Source organism: Diaporthe citri, assembly GCF_014595645.1.
Source record: "Diaporthe citri strain NFHF-8-4 chromosome Unknown scaffold_5, whole genome shotgun sequence".
NCBI classification, from domain to species: domain Eukaryota; kingdom Fungi; phylum Ascomycota; class Sordariomycetes; order Diaporthales; family Diaporthaceae; genus Diaporthe; species Diaporthe citri.
The window spans coordinates 753,535-772,606 of NW_025064850.1; the positions used below are offsets into that span (position 1 = coordinate 753,535).

At 40.2% G+C, this 19,072-nt stretch overlaps 4 protein-coding genes across 4 annotated transcripts; 1 reads left to right on the plus strand and 3 right to left on the minus strand.

Annotated features, from left to right (window-relative positions):
- Nucleotides 1-317: 317 nt before the first annotated feature.
- On the minus strand, nucleotides 318-1,259 carry INS49_010925 (uncharacterized protein; the record flags this gene model as incomplete). The annotated part of the gene is made up of 1 exon (XM_043171647.1): nucleotides 318-1,259. One exon carries the CDS (start codon nucleotides 1,257-1,259, stop codon nucleotides 318-320), a length of 942 nt encoding a protein of 313 aa, XP_043023392.1.
- Nucleotides 1,260-1,746: 487 nt separating this feature from the next.
- Nucleotides 1,747-6,375, plus strand: INS49_010926 (uncharacterized protein; the record flags this gene model as incomplete). Its single annotated transcript, XM_043171648.1, has 5 exons — nucleotides 1,747-1,876; nucleotides 1,954-3,877; nucleotides 4,620-4,962; nucleotides 5,057-6,219; nucleotides 6,309-6,375. 5 exons carry the CDS (start codon nucleotides 1,747-1,749, stop codon nucleotides 6,373-6,375), a joined length of 3,627 nt encoding a protein of 1,208 aa, XP_043023393.1.
- Nucleotides 6,376-6,867: 492 nt separating this feature from the next.
- INS49_010927 (uncharacterized protein) lies at nucleotides 6,868-7,299 on the minus strand (the record flags this gene model as incomplete). The annotated part of the gene is made up of 1 exon (XM_043171649.1): nucleotides 6,868-7,299. The coding sequence occupies one exon, from the start codon at nucleotides 7,297-7,299 to the stop codon at nucleotides 6,868-6,870; it is 432 nt and encodes a 143-aa protein (XP_043023394.1).
- A 2,930-nt stretch (nucleotides 7,300-10,229) lies between these two features.
- Nucleotides 10,230-11,114, minus strand: INS49_010928 (uncharacterized protein; the record flags this gene model as incomplete). Its single annotated transcript, XM_043171650.1, has 1 exon — nucleotides 10,230-11,114. The coding sequence occupies one exon, from the start codon at nucleotides 11,112-11,114 to the stop codon at nucleotides 10,230-10,232; it is 885 nt and encodes a 294-aa protein (XP_043023395.1).
- Nucleotides 11,115-19,072: the final 7,958 nt, after the last annotated feature.

A 19,072-nucleotide genomic window follows, 5' to 3' on the forward strand; every position in this document is an offset into this window, starting at 1 on the left:
AATATCTATTCTTCTGTAGCTTGTCTATAGGGTATCTTCGATGGACCATAGCGGTCTTGGTACATAATGTACATAGCGGAGTGCTTTTTTCTCGAGGTATACCTCGAGTTTTAATGTTGCTGCCCTTGGAGCCTTCGACTGCCCCAATCATGTGTTCTTAGGCGCGAGTAGGTGTTCCTTCTACAGGACGCAGCCCAGTCAGCCCTGCGCATGTGTCGTCCTCGCTGCCGGGAGCACCGGAACTGGGAGGGCCCAGCCGTGCACTCCTCATAGGCCCACGATACCAAACGTGTTCATACTACTGGCTTGCCACTTCTTCAGGGCAGGCTAGACTCGGGTTTTCTTGTCGTGCCGCGCTCGAGGGAGTTGATCACCCACTGGTAACTGCCCAGGAAGACGGCACCTCCGATGCTGATCCACATCACCCTCGGGCCGATGCCCGCGAAGAAGGGCCGCACCCCGTGCTCCCTCAATATACCCGTGACGACGTCCCACATCCTCTGGCGCTTCGAGCTCAGCATGACCCTGGTCTTGAGCACGTCCAGCGGCGTGGTGACGGCGGCGGCCACGCCGCCGGAGACGCTGCCGTACAGGGCCGACTCGCCGGCGCTGACGTCCACCCCGCCCCCGCCGCCGCCGCCGTGCTGCTGCTTGCGCCCGCGCGAGTACGACTTGAGGGCCTCCCACAGCGGGAACTGGATGACGGTGAAGGGCACCTCGCGCAGGATGGTGATGCCCCAGCCGCGGTACAGCTCGCGCCAGACGCCCGGGAGCCCGACGTCGCGCCGGCGGCCCAGGATCGCCAGCAGGCTCGACAGCGAGGACCCGCCGTGCTGGCCGGCCTGGGCGCGCTGCTTGACCACCTCGGTGGGCACGCGCACGGCGCACGCGGCCACCTCGCCCAGGGACGCCGCCAGCATGTGGTCCACGGCGCTGCCGCCTCCATCCTTCCCTGCCGTCGTGTTGTTACTGCTGTCGTTGCTGCTGCCCCCCAGCGCGCGCCGCCGCGCCCCGGCCAGGGCCGACTTGATGGCCTCGTAGGTGCAGAAGAAGAAGGCGGCGCCGGGGGCGGACCCGAGGGCGGCCGACCCGACGCCGCGGTAGATGCCCCTGAACCCGCCCGAGGCGAAGAAGCCCTCCGAGGACTGCAGGCGCGTCTTGAGCGTGTCGAGAGGGAAGAGCGTCAGGTCGACGGTGGTGCCGGCGGCGCCGCCCGCTAGCAGGGCGTGGGTGAAGGGCGGGTTGGCCGGGGAGGACATTTTGTTTGCTGCTGCTGCCACCCTGTTTTTGGTTGCGGGTGGGGAGGAGGAGGAGGAGGTAAGCAGGTCGGCGACGAGGCCAGCGGTGGGTTGGAGGGGGGTTTGGGGGTCGTGGCTATGTTCCGAGCGGCATTTTGTTGCTTTGGTAGGTGGTCGTTGAATGACTTATTAGGTCGAGTGACGATTTCGGTTTTCGACGGCTCCGAGTCGGCGCTGTGAGGTTGTCGACCCTGGGCCGCCCTGGACCCTGTGGGCCGTGAGGTCATCCCTGCCCACCGAGCTTCGGAAGCTCCAGCGGCTCAAAGCTCCCAAGCATTCAGGGGTCCCTGCAGGTACGGCACCTATAGGTAGCTACTCAGTAGATATATCCGTGCATCATGAGGGAGAAAAGAACTTCAGATCGCAATTGTTGTAACTCACAGCCTTCAAACATCACAGCTGCTCAGGAAATCATGCTCAGCTATGTCCCATTCGATTCCCTGGAGACATGAGCTCCATACCACAGGTGCTCCACCGCACTGCTAACCCGGTCGCCGTCACCGAGTTTGTCGATGCTGTGCAGGCGATATGCCGTCCCAGATTCCCCGGCGCCCGTGGCCGCCAGGCACGTCCAGTTGGTACGACACGCCCTTCAATGTCTGGATTTATTAGTTTGCGAGCTTATCTTATGGTTGACTGACTGTGGCTCGAGCAGGTCTGGCCATCAGCGGAGGGGTCGACTCCATGGCCCTGGCGTATCTCTGTTCACAAGTCCACAGACAACGCCTGGGGATAAGGGTTGCTGACAACCCCGTCGGTGCTTACCACTGCATGGTGGTTGACCATCGCATGCGCGAGGGGAGCGGCCTGGAGGCAGAGGCTGTCCGGGCAAGTCTGACGAGCCTGGGCCTCAGGGCCCATCTCATGAGCATCGGCTGGAAATACGTCCTGGAAGACTCGGGGTATTCACACCCCAAGGAGCTGCCCAACTTCGAGACTGTCGCCCGCCGCCTTCGATTTCGCAAGATGGCCGTCATGTGTGCCAAGGCTAAAATGGCGTCTCTCTTCTTCGCACATCATCAGGACGACCAGTACGAGACCGTGCTCATGAGGCTGATGTCCGGCCACAGCGCCGCTGGTCTGCTGGGCATGCGGTCCGCCACCGACATCCCTGAGAGCTACGACATCCACGGCGCCTACCAGAGCGGCTTGGTCGACGACCAGGCGTCCAAGATGCCGATGATCAACTACCGTCCTATGAGAAACCAATTGAGCTCTATCAAGGACCAGGTGATGGCTGACCTAGACCCAGGACTCGTGGCTAGGGAGCTGACGGAGGGCACGCCTGCCAGCGCCTACCTCTACGATGAGTTTGATGCATGCGTGCCGAGGACTAAGATGATGTTTCCGGTAGCGCCTCCAAAAGTAGAGGATGGCGGTGTCATGGTGTACCGGCCCTTGCTCGAGTTCAGCAAGGACAGACTGATTGCAACCTGCGAGGCTAACGGTGTGCCTTGGTTCGAGGACGCCACAAACCAGGACGCGACTCTGACGATGAGGAATGCCGTGAGACACCTCTACAGATATCATACCTTGCCAACGGCGCTGCAAAAGCCGGCTATCCTAAACATGTCCCGCCGTCTGCGGAGACAGGCAGAGCTTGACGAAGCCGAAGTGGGCCGGCTCCTGGGCCGGACCATGGTTCGCGACTTCGAGTCCACGACGGGCACTGTAATTGTGCAGCTGCCGTCATTCCGGATTCCTCGTGCCCGACGAGGGCTTAACAGAGAAGCTCGGCGCGCAAGGCGCTTAGAACACTACCGCTACATCGCCGCCCTGCTGCTGAAACGCCTCATTGCCATGATAACGCCTGAGCAGCCGGGCCCCTTTGCGACCAACCTCCAGAATCAGGTCCTTCGCCTCTTTCCCTCGCTCAACGACGACCCATCCAGCTACCCGGTGCACCCCAAAGCCTTCAACGTCTCCAGTGTGCATTTCCTCCCAGTGCACACTTCAACCCGCCCGGGAGCACCAATGAACTGGTACCTCACCCGCGAGCCCTACGTTTCCGGCCGCCCGCCCCCCAGCTGTGCTTTCGGAAGGCTGAGCATCAGCGCACGCTGGCGCCGGCGGCCGGAGTTATGGCGCTGGCCGGCGTGGAAACCGTGGCAGCTATGGGATGGACGCTTCTGGGTGCGCATGCGCAACCGGTCCAATGTGCATGCAGCGTTTGCCCCGTTCGAGGCCAGGCACGCAAAGGCGTTCCGCGACTCCCTGCCAGACGGCCAGACGCGCGACAAGCTGGTGGCACTGCTCAAACACCACGCACCGGGCAAAGTCAGGTACACACTACCTGCTATCTACACGGGTGGTGACCACGAGCGATCACTGCGAGAGCCCGAGCGGCGCCGGGATGCGGAGAAGACGGGCCTGTTGGAAGAGCCTGACGCGAAGAGGCAATGGAAGGAGATAGGACGCGAGGCCCAGGTTCAAGAGTACCACAGGATCAGGGAATGGGAGAGGGAGGCGGGCATATGGGACGTCAGCACCGCCATAGCGGGTACCAAGGAGGAAAGGAGGGTCCTGGTTGCGCTGCCGACACTGGGAATATCGAAGCCAGGGCTGAGCAACTGGATCAGGTATGATATCAGATATCGGAGGGTAGATCAGGGCACGCTGGAGAAGACGGCGAAGGACGAGAGAGAGCTGGCCTTGTATCGACGCAAGCGGTCGATCGCGAGGACTAGGACGAAGGGCAATGCGGGATGGGCGAGGATTGATTCCCAGGCCAGGGGGCGAGGGTCGCCGCGGAAATAAGCACCTTGTGATAAGTAAAGGGCTTCCTGCTCATTTGTACCATGGCCGTTTCCCCGGTCGCATGGTTTATGCTAGAACACAACTTGATCTCCTCACCCCCGCGATGTTGAAATTCGGATATCGTGCCGATCTTCTCGTAGAGGGGTTTGGACGTTAGAAGGCTGGGCGCTGCAATTATGCGGGTGTTCATCCCAAGATTTCCAGGCCAAGATCATGCATTGAACCACTCGGCGAGTTCCCTGCAGCACGTGGACCCCTGTGCCGCGGGGACATCTGGCCATCACTCGCCACTAGAAGCAGCAATTTCAACTCTACCTGTGCAACCGACCTCGGGACCCCGCCAACTATCATCCCCTAGGTCAATAATAGCCTCGCCGCCTATAGTGTGAACCGGGTACCTGGCAGTGGAGTGAGTGCGCAGCCAAGATATTCCGACCGTCTCTTCGCCCGCGCACGTGGGAGAGGGCCAGCCAATAGTCCCGGCATACAAGTATGGATGGATCCCCTCAAGTCACTGTCGCGGCCGTCCAAAAGAATGACGAGGCTGCTCGTTCTTCTCTTTAGCGGCGTGTTGGTTGTCTTCCTGCTCAGCAGAACCGACATCGTCCCTCTTCGACTCTGGGGAGACAACTCGCCAATCCTCTCTTCCGCCGAATTGCCAGAAGAGGGCCCGTCGCCGAACATGGCAAGTGTCGACCTGGGCTGGTATCCGCCGTCGCAGACGGTGGTCAACAACCTCACCAACGTTGTGAGCGACCGCACCTCGGGCGTCTATGGCTATATATATGACTCGTCGCAAACCCCCGACGAGGACTATGGCACTTACAACTGGTGTAACATGCCACATGTCAGGGCCTCGGAGTACAAGGTGCCATCCGAAGAGTACGAGCTTGTATACGTCGAACTGGTGAGTTCACACACACACACACACACACATATATATATATACATACACACAAATACCCTTTGGAAGTACAGACTTGTTTGCTAACATCTCCCAGATCCACCGCCACCACAAGCGCACGCCCTACGCAGCCAACTCGTTCCCGGTCGAGTCCTACACGTGGAACTGCGACGACGAAGGGCTGTACTTCTTCGCGCGGCCCTTCTCGGACCCCTCGTCGCCGGACCCCACCGCGGGCAGGAACGCCTCGGCGCTGGCCTACTGGGACGGCTTCAGCGGCTTCAACCCCTTCGGCGCCGTCGCCCAGGGCTTCAAGGGGTCGTGCCAGTTCCCCCAGATCACCGCCCAGGGCCTGGACGACTCGTGGCAGCACGGCGCCGACCTGTACGGGGCCTACCACGGCCTCCTGGGCTTCCTGCCCGGCCGGGACGACGGCGATACCTGGCGGCAGAAGGTCAAGTACCGCGTCACCAACAACGTCATCACGAGCGAGGTCGCCGGCATGGTCATCAACGGCATGTGGGGCACGACCGCCTCCGTGCCGCTGCTCATCCAGCCGACCGGCGTCGACTCCCTCGAGCCGTCGTACACGTGCGCCTCGTCCGCGGCCCAGTTCAGCGCCATCGCGTCCACCGCGAACGCGGAGTGGGCGGCGCACTTTGACGCGACGACGGGGCTGTACGCGACGCTCGACGGCATCTCGGGCGTCAGCCCCGCCGACCCGGGCTTCCACAAGAGCTTCGACCATTACTACGACAACCTCTCGGCGCGGCAGTGCCACGGCAAGCCGCTGCCGTGCAAGCTCGTCAACATCACAGCGCCCGGCGGCAGCACGGCCCTGGCCAACGACACGGCCAGCTGCGTGACGCAGGCCGTGGCCGACGAGGTGTACCGCCTCGGGCACTGGGAGTACTCGCACACCTACCGGGGCGCGGGGCCCGACGCCCTCGCCGCCAGCGCGAGCTCCCTCGGCGTGTGGGTCGCGGAGCTGGCGGCGCACCTGCGGGACGTGGTCGGCGGGACCGGGGACGGGACGGTCTGGTTCCACAACGTCGCGCATGACGGGTCCGTCAGCCGGCTGCTGGGGATCCTGCAGGCGGACGTGATGGTCTGGCCCGGGATGGGGAGCGAGGTTGTGTTTGAGCTGTGGAAGAAAGGGGGTGCACATTATGTCCGTGTGCTCTTTGGGGGCCGGGTGCTGACGTCGTCGAATCCGAGTTTGGGGGCATTGGATATGATCCCTGTGGAGACGTTGTTGGCGTGAGTATCTCCCCGGTCTGCTCCTTGTCTCACGTGCTGTTGTTGATGTTCTTATTATTGTGGATATATGCTGACTTTGCCGTGATTAGGTACTTTGACGGGCTTACTGGCGTCAAGGCGGGCTTGATCGTCGATAAGTGCAAGGGCTCCCCATAGAGAGGAGGGTCTGTATGAGCCAGAGTATATCTTCCAATTCAATACCCAGAACGCATTGCAATGAGAAATGGACATTGCCATGAGAAATGGACATTGCCATGAGAAATGGACATTGCCATGAGAAGTGTTTCAGGGCCAAGTTCCTGTTCTGATTTGGTCTCTTGGATCCGCCAGGACACATCCAGGTCACACTTGCTTCTTGGTACGTGCTGTCTCATACAGTCTGCCACTTCACTGATCAATTTCCAGAAATTTATGTTCTTGTGAAGAAGAAAGCAAAGAAACAGTCTGTCATGATTCTGCATTAACTCGTGAAACCCTAATCGGTCCGTATATCTGGAACATTGGAAACGCGACACAAGCCCCTGTCCCACTCTAGCGGACGGTTTGTTTCCTTCTACGCCGCCCACGGTTGAATCCAGCGACGATGGTCGAATCGAAGGCCTTCACCTCCCATCAACAGCAAGCGTGTACCCCCTCAGAGCTGGCCCCTTAGAAGCCCAGGGCAGAGTTGAACGCGTCGGCGGTGCTCTGGTCCTTGGTGCCCAGGCCCTCGACCTGGGCCTGGGCGTCCTCGCACTGGGAGACGGCGGCGTCGTTGGCGCCGCAGACGTTGGTCAGCTGGTCGCAGATGAAGTTGGTGATGATGTTTGGGTTGAGGGCGTCGCTCTGGCCGCTGTTGCCGACGAGGGTGGCATCGGTGGGGAAGAAGGTGCCCTCGTCGGCCTTGCGGTTGAACTCGGCGCGGCCCGTCTGGAAGTCCATGGTCGGCGTGCAGGAGCCGAAGTCTGCGCCGCCTGCCGCCGCACCTCCCGTGGCGCCGCCTGCTGAGGCTGTGCCGTTGTTGGCCTGTCTGGGGATGCGGACCAGTGCTGCCTCTGCGGCGGCAGCGAGGAGGGCGACGATAAAGGTTTGGGTCTTCATTTTGGTAGAAAGGTTGTAAAAGTGGTACGTATCGAGCCGGCTCGCAAAGAACGTGGTTGTTTATTCGAAGAGAATGAGCGGAAGGAGTTCGCAGAACTTGGAAAGAATGGAAAGTGTCGAAGCTGTTGAATGTGATAGTGAGAGTGAATATCAGACAGAGAGACAGGTTACCCTTCACGGACAGAAGAGTGGACGTCTTATACTCGAGCCCTCGACGAGGTGCTCGCCTGACATGGGCGCCCCCATCGGACGACAGTCCCATGGGATGCGAGGCAAGCCAAGGGCATGCATGGATGCCATCTGGTCGACGATCGGCAGGAGAAAGGGCAAGCGACGTGCAGAACCACCCTCGGCTAAAACCACTGCAGGCAGGGAAGAAGTCGAGATGGAACAGAGATGGGACGAAAGGGTGGCAGGGAGGGAAGGAGGTAGGTAGGCAAAAGGCTGGTTCCGCCGCGACCTGAGACAAGCCCGGTCCCCTCGCGCTGGGTGTGTGGGTGTATGGCCACGATCTGGGCGGCCCATGGAGGTACCTAGGTAGATAACCTTACCGCCCAACCTTAGCACCTCGCTACCTGGATCGCCTGCTTATCATGCTGCTGCTCCTGCTGCTCCTGCTGCCTTGCGAGGTGGCACCACATGGGTGGGCCTGTCAGAGTTGAGGCTCTGCGGAAGTGGCTGGCGGCCCGTCCGCGCGGGTTTGGTTCGCCTGGCGTGTCACATATGATGTGGTGTGCTCTGTGCTGTGTCTGCCACACTGTCCCCATTGCATTGGTGTGTCTATCCTTCGTTTTTCAGGATGCCAAGCAACAGGTGACAAGCCTGTCAATTGCTGATGATGATGCTGACGATAACAGCGAGCATGAGCTACAGCAGGCATCACCAGCCAAGCTTGATCTACAAACCTAATCAATCAAGGACTTCGAGGTTGGGGGCGAGTCCATGCTCATCATGCTGACCCGACCCTCTTGCAGATCATCGCCTCCGCCTGCCCAAAGCAGGCCCTGCAGGGGAAGCACACAGTGACCACAGGGGCCCCCCACAGGGCCGTGCCAAGACGGCGAGGGACCCCCCAAGCACGCGGCTCGCAAACTCATCCGACACTCTGATCGTCGGACCATGCACTCAACCAGGCATCCGATCTGCACCCCCGGAGAATTCCTGAAGTCAACCATGAGACGAAAAATGCAACTCGCTTAAGGTGATGACGCCCGTCCACATCCTTTCCTCGCAGCGGCTGTCAGCCCACGAACCACAGTCCACGACCGCAGCGGCGGGTTGCGCAGGTGGTTCTTATCTGCAGTGACGCCGGGGCGTGGGGGTCACGTCAAACGCCGCGCTCTTGGTCGATTTTCTCCGTCCCCACGGCCCATGACAGAGAGAAACGCCGACCATGTCCCACCCCGGACTGCTCGCTCACTCGTCAGTTCCCACCCGTCCAGGGGGACCCGGGCCCAGTCAGCCCAGTCAGTGGTCGCGGGGCGGGTTCCCAACCGGCCGGAGTTGTAGGGCCAGCCCCATGCATGATGCAGCCTTCCAGGGCGGGTCTAGCGCGTGCGTGCCTTCGGGATTCCTGCCCGCCTGGCCTGGGTTGCAGTCGGCGCCTGCTGTGTGAAACCGTGGTACTGTCTTCGGGCCTTGTCAATGCCTCGCGTCCGCGTTGCTGCCGTGGCTTTGGGTGGGTGACATGCTGACGTATTGATTCTCATCTCGTCATGGTCCTGCGCACCTCTTGGATAAATACGAGTCAGAAAGACCAGAATGTGGAATACTATTGCGACCGTTCTCAGCTATCCTTGCTCTGACAAGCTGTTCCCCATTTCTTTCTGCGTTGGAATTGTGGTGAGGCGCTGCTCTCCTGCTCTTGACGTCTGTCATCATAGTCTTTGGCAGCCGAAATTGTTCAGATCTCGGTTCCTAGAACGGCGCAGTTGGCAGGTTGCTGAGGAAGTTGCTATCGATACCATGGCAAGCTCTGGGGCGATCGTATCCTTGTACGACAAAGGCTGGTAGGTGGGAAAGCTCATATTCTAATTCATTTCTAGGGCGTCACGGCTGCGTTCACTCTCCGTCCCGTCTACAATACCAAACACCTGTGCAGCTCTCCATAGATGTGTTTCATGAAGGTTAACAGCCATGGCAAGCACATGAAATCACTGAAATATCTATAATATTGGTCTTGCCTTCAAGGACATCATGGAATCATTAGCAGAAGCAGAGCCTCAGGTCTGCCGACCGTGTTGAGCTTGGCAGTGGACGTGTAATATGTTGCTAAGGTTATCACATCGAACAATTGTGACAACGCTATGATGAGTCACGCAAATAATCGTACCGGCCGATTCATCAGTCGCCAAGCTTTGAATACGGAGGAGTCCCCCATGATCTCCACGCAGCTGGTGGGCCTTCTAGGTATATGTCACAGTAATGTTTCATGTAGATAATATGGTGGACTAGATTTGATACATTGAAGCTGGTCCCAATTCTGAAGATGGGTTGATATTTTACTCTTAGCCTCATGCTTAGGTGTGGTGAAGAGGAAAGTGATCCTATGTGCCCTTACAACACGTCACTTTCTCATTGAATTTAGAGATTGACATTTCTGGTACCAATGATTGTTCAGCATAAGCGTCATGTACACGAAAGGACACCAGAATCAGGATAGTGTCAGATGTGCCTCCGATGGAACTCCTCTGCCTGGGCATGAGGCTGACAAATATGAATTGATACCCCTCCGCTCTGCTGTCCTCATGGGAAGCTGATAAGATTTTGTTGTTCCTAGCATGATATCATCACTGAGATGCGGCGATGGTTCTTAGCTGGTCGGAAGACGTTCCAAATTAAACGCTCAGTGAAAAGGTATGGCTCGAGCTCTCAAGCCATGTCTCAAAATGTCATTTACACCTCCGCCTCCTGGTTTCCAGTTGCCAAAACTAAATGTCCTGCCACTTACTCAAGCTGAAAGTCCCCGCCTGGAGCTCGTCCCTGGGCCCAACCCACTTGAACGTCACCCCTGGAACCACCTCCCACGTGCCATCGGGCTTGTCCAGCCGCAGGTCGAGTTCCCACTCATCGTAGTCCTTCCCCTCGTACTCCTCCAGCCGACGCTTAGGCCCGGACCCCTCGATCTCGCACGCCATGCCCCTGACCAGATCGTCCCTTCGACCGTGGAGCAGCACAGGGAAGGGACCCCATAACTTAGTGGTGTAGCCGACGACGTGGGCAGGCCTCATCCGGGGCGTGGCCTGCAGCCCTGTCACGCGCTGGAGGGTCGCTGGATCCATGAGCGTGCCGTAGAAGAAGTAGAGCGCCTCCCCTTCACGGTTAATGGGGTCCTGGATACTGCGGAATTTCTCTTGTATAAGTTTCTGTTGCTCGGAATCAGCTTCTAGAGGCCTTGGGGCAGTGGTGGCTGTTTTGGATGTGGTGGCATGTTTTCCGATGCCGAAAACTTCTTCGATCAAAGGCTCTTCAACTATCATTGATTCCGGTAATGGCTCCAGAACGACATCGTTTCGCTCCGCATATGACTCTGGGGCAACCAAGTCCTCGATTCTCTGCCGCAATTTGTGCTCGCAAATGCCGATGTAGCCAGCGACGGTGCGCTCGAGAGAACGGAGCTCCCTCTGCACTTGCTCGTCTGACATGATCAATGCCAAATCCACATCGTTCTTGTTCAGCGACTTTGCCGTACTCTTGAAATCGAGCTCTGTCTTCCGACGAAGTAGTTTGTTAATGCTCTCAATGATGTCCTGCTGCGTCTCCATCTTTTCCATGTCGTTGTTCGGATGGCCAGTGGCATCTTTTGAGGTAGCCATGGCTGCTGGTTGCAATGAGGTGAGCCACGGACCCAGCAGCCGCAAAGATGATTTTCAAATTAAAGTTTAAAGTGCCTCCGAATTTTTAAGCTGTTAGTTCACAGGCAAAGCAGGGTGGTATATGTGTGGGAGGTGGCGATCGGTGTTGGTTATTGCTTATTTTTGTTCGTAGCCCCCAAAGCTGTACTTTGGGATGTTGGGAGCTCCCGGGTTAGGGGTCAACTTGGCTTTGTCCAGACCAGTCTCAGTCTGAGACGGGCCTCAGTCCGGAATAAAGACCCAATAAGTGTCTCTTCAGCAGGTGCGGGGCCGTATTGAATGGTTAATCAGGTACAGTCATCTTTAACAAGTTATTCCTTGCTTAGACCTGATTGTGCTTCTTTATGCACCTAACCCACTGAATAGCACTGCAACGATCACGAGGGCCGCTATAGACTATACGGTATGGGTATATAGGTTGCTTAGTTGCTAATTACGTTTAAAGGGCAATGCCTTTAATATTTTAGGCTGCAACGCTACTTATATAAATAGCTATTTACTTATTATCTATAAATTTATATCATTCCCTTCCCTAAATAAATTATCCTTAATCTTATTATATAAATTATATCCTTTAATAAGGAAAAGTAAGATATATGTTTAATATTTAATTTATACCCTTATTAAATAATTATTCCTTTTTATTATTATAATAAATAATAAAGTAATATAATAATAATGCATTTTTACTTATTTTAGTAATTTACCTTTTAATTTAATTGCTTTTATAAAGATTTGCTAAAAGAATGATAGCCTTTAAAAAATAGTTTTTTAAGTAAAGAAGTTTTAAGTTTAATTTTTAATTTAATTAATTTCCTTTTTTATTTTTATTTTAATTAATTAAATATAAAAAGCATAAATTACTTAAAAATAAGGTATTTAATTAAGTTAATAAAATATTAATAAGCAGTTAGTAATAATTAATAAGCTATTGCTTCTTATCCTTAGTTAAATTGCATTAATTAAATAATTTAATTATAATTATGCTAAAGCATTATTTTATTAATATATTATAAGCTTTTAATAAAGTAACTATTTATAATATATATTAAAAAGAAGTTTATATTATTATATATATTTTTAAGTATAATGCTATTAAGGTTATAAAGAATATAAGTATTATTAATATAATAAGCAATAATAATTTAAGAATTATTATAATAAGGCTTATGTTTATAAATATATTAATATATTTATAAGACTTAATTATTAAGAGCAAATATATATAATAACGCCTTGCCTTTTTAAAGAAATGCTTAAATTTAATTATAAAAGGCTTTTAACTTTATAATATAATTTTATGTTAATAAAGCTTTATATTTCTTAATTAATTGCTTTGCAAAGTTATTATGTTTTTACTTTATAAGTTTTTATATATAGGTAATATAAGATTTATGCCTTAAAGGTAGCGATATATTAAAGAAAAGGAAATAAAGACTATATTTACTTAACTTTAAGATTTAATTATATAATATTGGCGGGTACAGGGAATTACGTGAGAAATGGTACCGCGCTAAATTCCAACTGGCTATAAAAAGCTAGCTTTTATGCTTATTTTAAACATTCTTTTAAGAAATTAACTCTTCTCTTTTTTTATATATTTAATGCTTTAATTAAGCTTTTTTTATTTTTAAGAATTTTTAAAATATTTATCTTTTCCCTTTCTTTAATTACTTTTTATTCTTATCTTCCCTTTTTATTACATTAAAGCTTCTTCTTAAGTTATCTTTAAGAAGGTTTAGCAAAACCTATCCCTTATTATTTAAGTAGCTTATTTTTACCCTAGGTTAATTTTAATTTTATGCATTTTTAATTAATAATAAAAAAAACAAGAAGTTAACTATAAGTTAATTATTTATTAATTCTATCTTTTCTTTTATTTTTATATTAAATATTACCAAATTATTTTATATATTAACTTAAAGCTTTAATTAAAGCTTATATTTATATTTAATTTATTATAAAAAAGAATTAAATATAATTAAACTTATAATAATATTATAAATACCTTAAAATTATTTTTTAATCTTAAAATACCTTTTATGCTTTTAATATTTAAATAAAATACTACCTTAATTATATATTAATATATTATTAAGCTTTAAACTTATTTTAAATCTTTTATTAAAAATTATGCTTAAAACATAATAATAATATAAACTTAAGATTAAAATAATAAATTTAAACTTTATAAACATTACTTAATATTAATTAAAAATACTTTAAACTTTTAATTAATATTTATTATTATTATTACAACCTTAAGCTTAAAGTAAAAAGAGCTATAATATAAAATTAAAATGCTTACCTTACTTATTTATAAGTTTAATAAATAGCATTATATTATATATTTATATATTAATTAAACTATATAAAAAACTTAAACTTAAAGTATAACCTTATTTAAGTTTTAATTAAACTTAAATTTAATTTATTAAGAGTTTAATATAATATTAATAAGTAAGGCATTAAATATAAATTTAAAGGGCTTTTTTTATTATAATCTTATAATTCTTATTTCTTAATAAAATATCCTTTTATTAAGTTTATTTTATTTATTATATTTATTAATACCTATATTTTTTAAACTTTAATTTAAGTATTTTATAATAATATTAAAAATAAATTCCTTAAAAGTAATTATTTTAATTAAAAATATTATTACTTTTAAGTTTCTTTATTTTATTATTATCTTAATAAAAACTATTATAATATATATATTATATTCTTAAGCTTAAAATCCTTTTAAACTTACTTTTATTTTAAAAGTATCTTAAAACCTTAAAAATTATCTATTTTTTTTATTTAAAGCTAAGAAAGGAATCTTAAAAAACCTATTAAGGGAAAAGAAAAATTTAATCTTACTTATTATTAATTAAAATATTAACCTTATTTTAATTAAACCTTATAATTTATTATTAATAATAAGTAAAGAACTTAAATTAATATTTTAAAAATCTTATTTTTTATTAATATAATAATTTTATTATAAATAATTTTATTTATAATTTATAATTTAAATACCTTAAAGTTTAATAAAATTAATATTATTAAGATTTTAAATAATTTTAAAATTATTATTTATTAATTTTCTTATTTAAATAATTAAATTTTAAAATTACTTAAATAATATTATATTATTTTAAACTTAATAAAAATAATTAAAAGCATTATTATTAAATAATTTATTTAAAAAAATTAAAAAAAAAAGCTTTTTATTTTTTATAAATTTAATAATTAAACTTATTATATAAACTTAATTATAATTATTAAAAATATTATTTATAATAACCCTTATAATAATTTAAAAGCATAAAAAGAAATTATAAAATATAATTAAGAACTTAATAATATAAATAATATTTCTTTTATTATAACTTAGCTCTTTTATAAAATGCTTTTATTATATTTAAAAAAATAATTAATAAAGAAAGGAATTACTTATAAATTAATAAGGAATATTCTTTAATTAAACTTTAAGCATACCTTATTAAAAATTATTAACTAAGAATTTAAGTATTTTAAGTAAAATAAATATTTATTTATATAAAATAATTTTAATTAAAATCTACTTAATTTAAAAAGGTTAAATTTCCTTTAAAAAAGCTAAAATAATTTTAATTTTTTAAATTACCTTTAAAATAAAAACTTATAAACTTAATAATCTTTATTTAAATTTAATTATATTAATATTATTAAAAAATATAATTAAAATTTATAAAATATAAATAACTTATTAAAAAATTTATAAAGTTAAAATTTAACTTAATTAAATTTAAAAATAAATTTAAATTATTTTAATAAAATATTAAAGCTTTTTCTTATAATTAATAATAAAGTAATTTTAAAATAATTAAGCTAAGGGTTATAAATTTTATTTAATAACCTTTAGCAAAACTTAATTAAAGTAACCTTAATAATAATAAAGTATAAGTTATAATTTCAATGCTTTTTTTAAAAAAAAATAAATTATTTAAAGTTTATTATAATTATATTTCTTAAAACCATAATATATATTAATATAATAAGCTTAAGCAACTTTTCTTAAATAATTTATTAATAGCTTTTAAGTTAAAAAAATTATTAATATTTCTTAACTTATTTAAAAATACTTAAGTTAACCTTTTAAAGTATTTAAACCTTACTTATATTTAATTATATTATAATTAAAGTAATTATAATTTAAAAAGATATATTTATAGCTAATTAAAGTTTTTATTTAAGAAAGAAAGGTTTAATTTATCTTATATAATTAAATATTATAAGCTTATTAAGGTAAATTCTTTATTTAAAGAAAAGGCTTTATTAAAAGCCTTAAAAGTAATTTAAAAGCTTAATAATTAAAAAAAAGTTAACTTAATCTTAATACTTATAAATCTTATAAATTATATAATTTATATTAAAAAAAAGTTTATAATTATAAATAATAATAAGCTTTTTTAAATAAATATTATTATAATTAAAAAAAAGTATATAATTAAAGATATTAAAGATTAAAATAAAGTTATAAAAATTATAAAAATTAATTATATTTAACTTAAAAACTTTAAAAAAGTAAAAAATAATTAATTTTAAATTATTAATAATAAGTTATAGCTAAAAAATAAAAAAAAATAAGGGAAAAAAAAAACTTATTTATTAATTAAAATTAAATTTAAAAGGAAAATATTAAATCTTTTATAATAAAAATAAGCTTAATAAGTATAATAAACTTAAAATTAAAAAAGTATATTTAATAACCCTTATTACTTAAAGAAAAAGCAGCTTAAGTAATTTTAATTATAATTATTAAAATAAGTATTATAAATATTTTAATGCTTAATAATATTAATTTAATCTTAATTAAGTACTTATTAATAATATAATTTAAGGTATATATTTTATTAAAAATACTTTTTAAGTTAATATATCTTAAGGATTATGCTAAAAATTTATTTCTTAAAGTTAACGCAATTACTTTCTTAAAAAATAATACTAAGGCTAATATTTTAATTAATTTATTGCAAATTATTTAATATTAAGTTAACTTTATTACTGCATTTATTATAAATATAATTAATTAAAATATTTTAATTTAACCTACTTAATAATTTATATAAAAGTAAATAATTACTTTTTATAGCTTATTTTCCTAAATATTAAAGCTAAAATAAATCTTTTACCCTTATTATATTATAAATATAATAAATTTTTATATACTTTACTTAATAATATAAACTTAATAATATATAATAAGAATTCCTTATCTTTAATTAAAATTATAAAAAAATAAATTTATATTAATTTAAATAAAATTAAAGCTATATTTTTTATTATTAATAATAAAATCCTTAATACCTTATATTATATTTTTTTAAAAATGCCCTTTTTCTTAAATATAAATTTAATATTTAAATAATTAAAGAAATACCTTTATACTTATCTTATTCTTAGTAATATTAAGATAATATATAATTTAAAATAAAAGAATTAAAAGCCTTTTAAAGTAGCTTTTTTTAAAAAAGCTTAAGTTTCTTAAAAATATTTATTAGCTTTTAAAAGCATTTTTTTACTTTCTTTAAGCCTTAATTAAAGCTTAATATTATTTAATATATTAATAATGTTAATTTATCTAAATATTAAAATAAAAGAAAATAAAAAGGTTTTAAGCATCCTTTTAAATAAGGATATAAAAAGTTTAATTCTTATATTTATAAAAGACTTTTAAATTAAAGTTTAAAAGATTTATTAAGCTAAAGGAAAAGATTAATAAATATTAATTTATATTTATAATGTTTATTTATAAAAAAAAGCTGCATATATTAAAAAATAAATTAATAAAATTTCTTTTACTTTAATAGCTGCTAAATTAATTAATAAAACTATTTAACCTTTAATTAAGACTCTTTATAAATAAATAGGTATTAAAGTTTATTTTATAAATAACTATTCTTTTAATAATATTATTCCTAAGGGTATAATTAACTAAAAACTTACTTATAAAGAAAGAATAAAATTAATTATAAATAAGAATTATAAAAATAAATATAATATTTAAATTTAACCTAAGTTTTCTTTAATTAATAAAAAATTAAAATTAATGCTTAATTAATTAAATGCTTTTTTATAAAAAAATTATAATTTTTTTTTAAAGTAAAAAAAAGAAATATTTACTTATTTACTCTTTAATTAAAAGAAATCTTTAATATAAAATTAATCTTATATTACTTAAATTAATATTAATATAATGTTATTATAATTTATTTAAATAATTCCTTATAAAATATATTAAGTAAAAATAATTTAACTTTTAAAAGCCTTAAGGGAAATAGCTATTAAAATATTTAAAGATTAATAAGCTAATAAAGTTATTAAGGAATCCTATGTTGCTTATAAAAATTAATAATTTCTTATAAAAAAGAAAGATTTTAATTATTAATTTATTAATAATATTTTAAAAATTAATAAAGTTATAATTAAAAATGCCTTTATTTCATTATTAATAAATAAGTTTATTAAGGAATTTATAATATATAAAATATTATTTCTCTTTAACTTATTTTTAAAATATAATTAAATTAAATTAAATAAGAAAAGCTAAAATATTATAACCTTTTTTACTTTAATTAAATTATTTTAATAATATAGTTTATTTATAAAAGTTATAAATTTTATTACTTAATTTATGCAATATATAATTTAAATCTTTTATAACTTAATTCTTATAATATATAAACCTTTTTTTAATAATATTATAATTAAAAGTTTAAAAATAAATTATAAAAATAAAAAAATACTTACCTTATTAAGGGTTTAAAAATATATAGCTAAGTATATTAAAAACCTTAATAATATTTTTTATAATTTTAAATTAGCTAAAAGAGTAATTAATATTATTAAATTAAAATAATATAAGTAATAAGTTAATATTATTAATTATATTTATAAAATACTTAATTAATTTTTATTAAATAAAAAAATTATTAAAATTAATAAGTAAAATATTTATAAAAATATAATTAAGCTTAAATCCTTTTTAAACTTATTAAACTTTTATAAAGTATAAATGCTTTTTTATAAAATTATTATTAAGCTATTATTTAATTTTTTAAAAAAGGGTATACTTTATTAATAAACTTTAAATTATTAAAAAGCTATAAATGCTTTTAAAGCTATAATTATTTTAAAGCTATACTTAATTAATATTAATTATTTTAATAATAAAATTATTTTTATAATAAATGCAAGTTTTAAAGAATAAGGTATATATCTTATATAAATTAAAGATAAATTATAATACTTAATTTAATATAAAAGTAATATTTAAATAAGGGTTAAAAAGTTATATAATATAATAAAATAAAAATGCAAAGCTATCTTATATATAATTAAGTATTTATGCTTTTATATTTATAATATTTACTTTACCTTAAAGATAAATTTTAATATTTTAATTTAATAATTAAAGAAATTTACTTTAAATATATTAAGCATTTATATTATAAGGTAGCTAATTATAATTAAAATATATAATTTCATTATTTATTATATTAAAAGTTTTAAAAATATTATTATAAATGCACTTTTTAAAAAGCTATTAAGGCTATTAAATAAGGCAAACTATAAATTTAAAGGAAATATTAAGAATTAATATAATGCTTTCCTTAATTAATTATCTTAATCTTAATTATTTAATTAAAAATTATTATTGCTTAATAATTATTTTTAATTAAAAAAATTACTTAAGATTACTTAATACCTTTGCTATAAAACTTATCTTAAAAACTTAATATTATAATAATAATTATTCTTTTGCAAAAAGGTTTATTATTTCTTTATTTATAAAAGAACTTTTTAAAAATAACTTAAAAAGAATTTATTATAATAATAAGTTATTAATAACCTTAATTAAAAATAAGAAATTATTAAGAATTATTATG